This window comes from Temnothorax americanus, unplaced genomic scaffold (genome assembly GCF_048541705.1).
Source record: "Temnothorax americanus isolate GAGA-0224 unplaced genomic scaffold, ASM4854170v1 Scaffold7, whole genome shotgun sequence".
NCBI lineage: Eukaryota > Metazoa > Arthropoda > Insecta > Hymenoptera > Formicidae > Temnothorax > Temnothorax americanus.
Window position 1 is genome coordinate 6,882,010 of NW_027509792.1, and position 5,723 is coordinate 6,887,732.

Consider the following 5,723-nt stretch of genomic DNA (forward strand, 5'->3'; position numbering starts at 1 on the left):
ATTCTTGCGGACTTCGGCAGTCGGAGGGCATGGCATATTTGGAGCGAATGTGATGTCAGGGATGGCCGAGCTGCAGGAGATTTAGGGCCGTAGGGCCGGTATTGATGGAAGATCGGAGAAATTAGCATAGTAGTGGAGCAGTCGTGGGATAAGCAGCTTAAGTATTAGGCGTGTGAACGAAGGATCCCGAGTTTGAGTCCCAGTCGGCTCCCTTAATTTTTTCCGTCGATTATACAAAACAAATTTTTTTGCATTAGGACCAATTGCATTTAGTTTTGACATCCTAAAGAATGTTTTAAGTAAAAATAAATAAATTTGATTTGTTCGGCGTATCGCCTTGTAAATAGCATAGTTACTTCATGTTCATGTATTCATTTATCGTTTATACCTAGTTGCATGAGTCGTTTGTAATTCTCGCGCGAAACGTCGGCGGATCGCGATCAGCCAAATCATGCGACTCACCTGTCGGTGCTGCCATCGCCCATCCGCCGACGGTAACCACCCTCCCCCCCGGAAAGGGAACAACTACTCGCCGCAGCGACATGTTCCAGGACCGCGGGGACAGAGCATTAGCAATCCAGCCGTCTTACGGCAAACACATTTTGGACAGCCGCCTTACGGCACACTCTCTCATCGTCAAATAGTCGGAGAGGACACACCTCTCATCAGAACTTCTCGTCAAGCCGCCGTGCGGCACACACACACACACATAGTCTAAGAGCCGTCTTACGGCGTACGTTTGCCGGGCAAAACGCATCACGGAATCGCCTTTGCCGCCTTGCTCAACCGGGAGTGCGCACGTCTCCTACGGCCTTTTCCTGCCTGCTCTATCGCTTGCTCTCCACCGTTTTGCTTGCTTGCACGAGTTTTACCATCGCATGCCGAACGAGACCCACGGAGCGGCCAAGTCAGGGGACAGGACGAGGATTGGCGGAATCACGGGGACGACGGCCGACACGGTGAGTCGCTTCGCTTAATATTTCGTAGCATGCGTTTCTGCTTTCGCGTTAAACATTTGATAGTCGTGAGGGGAACCCTTCTCTGGTCCTTCGAGTATCGCAAATCTTGCCTCCGGGGCGAAACTATCCCCGTTCATGATTCTTTGAAAGTTTCAAGATGGCCTACACTCTTAAGCATGTGTCGCCAAAAATTGAAGGTACATGTTGAAATTTTGTCCCTACGTAATTACGAGGGACATAAGTCACTCTTAAGCATGTGTCGCCAAAAATTGGAGGTACATGTTAAAATAAAGTCCCTACGTAATTACGAGGAACATAAGTACCTTCAAAAATAGAAGGGAAGATAATACCTCAAAGTTAGGAAGTACGTTATGCGCAACGAATATTCACTCAACAAAAAAATTATTTATTTCGAAATTTTATTATTATTTTTTAACTAATATAAATTTGTTTCTTAAGATGCAGTCTATAATTATAAATATTTTCTCGTATTTGAAAAATCACTTACCTTGGTGGGATTCGAACTCGGGACCTCTGGATCGTGAGCCAACTGCCTTACGTGGTAGACTACTTCTTAATTTAATATAAGTGTTATATATAGTCTACACATAGTCATAACCAGCGCAAATATATAGTTTTTTAAAAATCATCTTAAGAAACAAATTCAGTTTAAAAAGAGTAATAAAATTTCGAATTGGATATATGATATAATATTTCTCGCTGCTATTCGCGAATGTCTTTCGTTCAACAAATGTTGCAATCATGCCATGGTTGGCTACGTATACGAGGTACGTATGTAGAAGGTATACATTTGTACGAGATACATATGTACGAGGTACATATGTATGAGGTACATTTGTACGAGGTACATATATACGTACGAGGTACGTATGTACGGGGTACATACGAGAAGCTCTCTAAAAAACTATACCTCCTAAAACTGTACCTACTAAAAAACTGTACCTTGAATTTATAAGTGCGGTACTTCCAATCGGTACCTCCTCCTTATCAGTACCTCGTGTATTCCGTACCTCGTGCTACTGTACCGGGAAAAATATCTCCTAGTAGCATGTAACTCGGAATGTAATTTCCATTTAGAAATTTGTACCTCGAATTTGGAGGTACTACGCGGTACATGCTTAAGAGTGTATCGTTGGAACATTAATACCCTTTCCTCTCCGGAATTAAATCGACGCGATTTAATTATTTTTAAAAAACTATAAAATATTTATTGCGAAAAATATTACCTCAGACAGGATTCGAACCTGAAACCTCCCTCACTCCGTGAAAGGCGTCATACTAAGCAGTTTATGAAATTGGATTAGATGTATATGTACCCTAAGAGCACAGTTCACGGAAAGTCGACGGTAAGTCGACTTTTATAAGTCGACTTCTAGTCGGTTTCTAAAAATGGCAGAAAGTCGATTAAAAGTCGACTTCTAAATAGGCGACTTCTAAAAATGGCGGAAAGTCGACTAAAAGTCGACTTCTAAATAGTCGACTATAAAAAGACGGAAAACAGTCAAGCGGAGCATCAGGGTTCCTCCCCATGCAGGACGAAATCTCGGAAAACGGAATCTCGGAATCATTCTGATTGGTTAGTCCCATGAGGCTATTCTTTAGCACCCTCATGCATCATCAATATGGCGGCGAATCTCGAGATCTCGAGGAGGCAGGAGGCTGGAGGAGAAAATTAATGTTTGCGCGAGTGCAAGGAATACATATGCTGCGAGACGGGACACGATAAGATGTCGAAAAGCGCCGCGCTATCAACCACCGCCACGAAACGTTGTCGTCGTCGTCGTCATTGTCTTCCCGTTGACTTCCTCGATTAGATCAGAATACTGGAATTTGACTGTATGTATGTTGCAATATATTTGTGAGACGGTTGTCTACATTGTCTACAACAAAAATTGTTACAGAATGCCGTTACCAACCGACATGGAAGCGAAATTGCTGCGCCAGATAGTTCTTGCAAGTATGGCGGATCTAAAAGAGGATCAGGATAAGGCCAAGTGGAAACATGCTTTAGAGGTTAGGTATGGTGTGTTATTATTAATTATCATCGATAATTAAGACCTATTGAATGCGACCTCTCCATTCTGCACCATCTATCAGAACACCATCAGAAATGGAGGAACCTGTGTTCATGCATTCTTCGTGCGTTCTACGGAAAATCAGTCCGGAATAGGTGGTTTATAAAGAGGTGTACGAAACGAATAAGATGTACATGCGAGGTGTCACGGCGATAGAACCCGAATGATTGCCGAAATTTGCTTCCACGCTATGCCAACTTAGTAAACCATTGGTTGATCCACCGCCAAGGTATTTTTTTCACAATTGTTGCTTTATAATGTTTTTCCTATTTATTTATAAAGATATTAATCTTCATTATGATCGAATATTATTCTCATTTATAGATATAATCAAGGAACCGGGAAGTTCATTTGTCGCGTGTCTGGTACATTTGGAAAGGCCGGATGGGCACTACCATTGATGGATATAGAGCATCTGTGGACGGTGTAAAATGGTTCGCGTATTTCTTCTTGGAGGGTCAAGTGTACCCTAAGCTGAAACGATTTGTTCTGTTGCTGCTGACGACACCTGGGAGCATCACAGTCATAGGCCAGGTAAATCGTTATTCTATCTCCTTTCGATTTCACGTTGATTCATCGAATAGATTACATCAATTCAATACGATTTTTTCAGGTTGATACCACGTACTCAAGCAATAGTACAAACGCTGCAGTCGCAGGGAGTCGTAAATACAAACTGCTAGAAATCTGGGGTTTGGATGAAAAATGCGAGATTTTAATTTATAAAATAATATTTAGATATTATCATAGAGTAGACTTCTATACAATACTAGACCGCTGACAGGCATCTCGGCCGTGATGCTTGCCGCCATGTTGATTTTAGTCAAGATATGCTATATTACAGATTCTATACAAGTGGTTTTATACAAAATTTCTATACAATAGTCTGGCATATACAGAATATCCAAAAGAAAGGGTTTAATACTACAGGAGTAGTGGTTCGATTTCGGCATTCAAGTACGGTACACGAAGGCATGACTTACAAACTTATTGATAACATGTACCAATATTTAACACGAAAAAATTTGCCTGCTTTGTTATGTACTGTAATAACGAATGCAGATAAACGCACATCATGAGCAACTGAACACCCAATAGTGACTTATTGTTAATTCAATATGGCCGTACCCTTCACTAACACTTGCACCTCGCACTCGCATCAGCTTTTCGGCAGTGCGTCCATAGATGTTAATGGTCTAGTATAAAAGTCTGTGGATATTATATATTTATAATTTTAGTTCTGTTGTCAGCTTACAAGAAGTGGCTGCCGGAATCCGCGCACGCAGAAGTGGCACAGATATGACAGCACACAGTGGCTGCCTTTGTAATTAAGAATAAAACATTAGGATTGTAATTATACAGTTTTTTAGATAATTAAATTATTTTATATATGAAAAAAAATCGAAATGCATCAGTTTTAGCTTTCCAGCAAAGGGTCGATTTGTGTATCTTGAAATAATGAGGTAAAAATTACAAAAGTGAGAAAATTTATTAGCGTATCTACGATTTTATTTATCAAAAACTAATAAAATTTGTTAACTTTTGTCATTTTTACTTCATTTCAAGATACACAACCGACCTCCAGACGTACGAGGCGGTTTATTTTATCGACTTTAAAAGTTGGCGGGAAGTCGACTTAAAGTTGACTTTTTGCTCTTAGAGTATATTATACTCAACATCTCGAGTACTCGCAACTCGTCGCGTCGCGTAAAAGAGTCATGGTGCGGTCTCGCTTTGCGTGTACTTGGCGCGAGACACTATCGTGTCTCTTGATACATTGTAATTCGTTACTTTTGTATATAACTATTTATTTATTTACTTGCGCATCACGTACCGCGCCTGACTCGTATAGCTGATTATTAATTTGTTGACATTTTCACGAGTCTAATGACATTGTTGGATCTCTGCAAGGATCTCATTGGACAAAGAAGCGCTCGGCGCAAAATACATTGAGAACGTTACGAGCACGATAAGAGTGTGCATCTGAATCCCTTTTTTCTTCACCTTTTCCGGAATAAGTTCGCTAATCGAAACAGACATATTTTGATTTTTATTTGACGAATGTTAATTTAGTACTATTCCGTAGATAATCTATTTATGAGGAAGTTTTTATGCTATTTTAAATTTGCATATTGTCATTTAGAAACACATTTTATTGACATAGAGTATTGCCTATTACACAATTCAGAGTGTATATATATATATATATATATATATATATATATATATATAATATATAATATATAATATATACTATATATGCTAATTTTTTTGTATGCACAAAATACTAACATTGTACTGTCATTTTACTGCATATATTTTTACAAGATTTTTGAATACTATATATAATTATTATATGTACTATGCGGAAGCACAATGAATTGAACTTATTGTTAGTATTACTGAGATAAAAAATATATATATTGTTGCGTGCGCGCCGCCCGGTATACTTCTCTGACTCCGAGCTGAAGCGTGCAACGGGCCGACTTCCGTCAAGATGCGAATCGCCCTTAGTAACGCCTGTTTAGAAATATTGATTTCCCGATGTTCAATTAAATATTGATTTTCTACCTGATGTTCTGATTTAGCTGGGATACCGTCACGTTCGGACGTGTCATCCCGAGCTCTCTGTATTATCGAGCCATTTATTAAAGAAGTTCCTTTCGGT

General features: G+C 39.7%; 1 protein-coding gene across 6 annotated transcripts; it reads left to right on the forward strand.

Annotated features, from left to right (window-relative positions):
- The first annotated feature begins 209 nt into the window (after positions 1-209).
- On the forward strand, positions 210-5,472 carry LOC143906026 (uncharacterized). Of its 6 annotated transcripts, none has more exons than XM_077421775.1 (6): positions 210-959; positions 2,212-2,816; positions 2,882-2,937; positions 3,078-3,284; positions 3,380-3,589; positions 3,669-5,472. In XM_077421775.1, the coding sequence occupies exons 5-6, from the start codon at positions 3,440-3,442 to the stop codon at positions 3,834-3,836; spliced, it is 318 nt and encodes a 105-aa protein (XP_077277901.1). In that variant the 5' UTR covers positions 210-959; positions 2,212-2,816; positions 2,882-2,937; positions 3,078-3,284; positions 3,380-3,439; the 3' UTR covers positions 3,837-5,472. The 6 variants fall into 6 exon arrangements, with proteins under 6 accessions (XP_077277901.1, XP_077277899.1, XP_077277900.1 ...); XM_077421773.1 differs by having other exon boundaries at positions 488-959; positions 2,882-3,003; XM_077421774.1 differs by having other exon boundaries at positions 489-959; positions 2,882-2,993.
- The last annotated feature ends 251 nt before the right edge of the window (positions 5,473-5,723 follow it).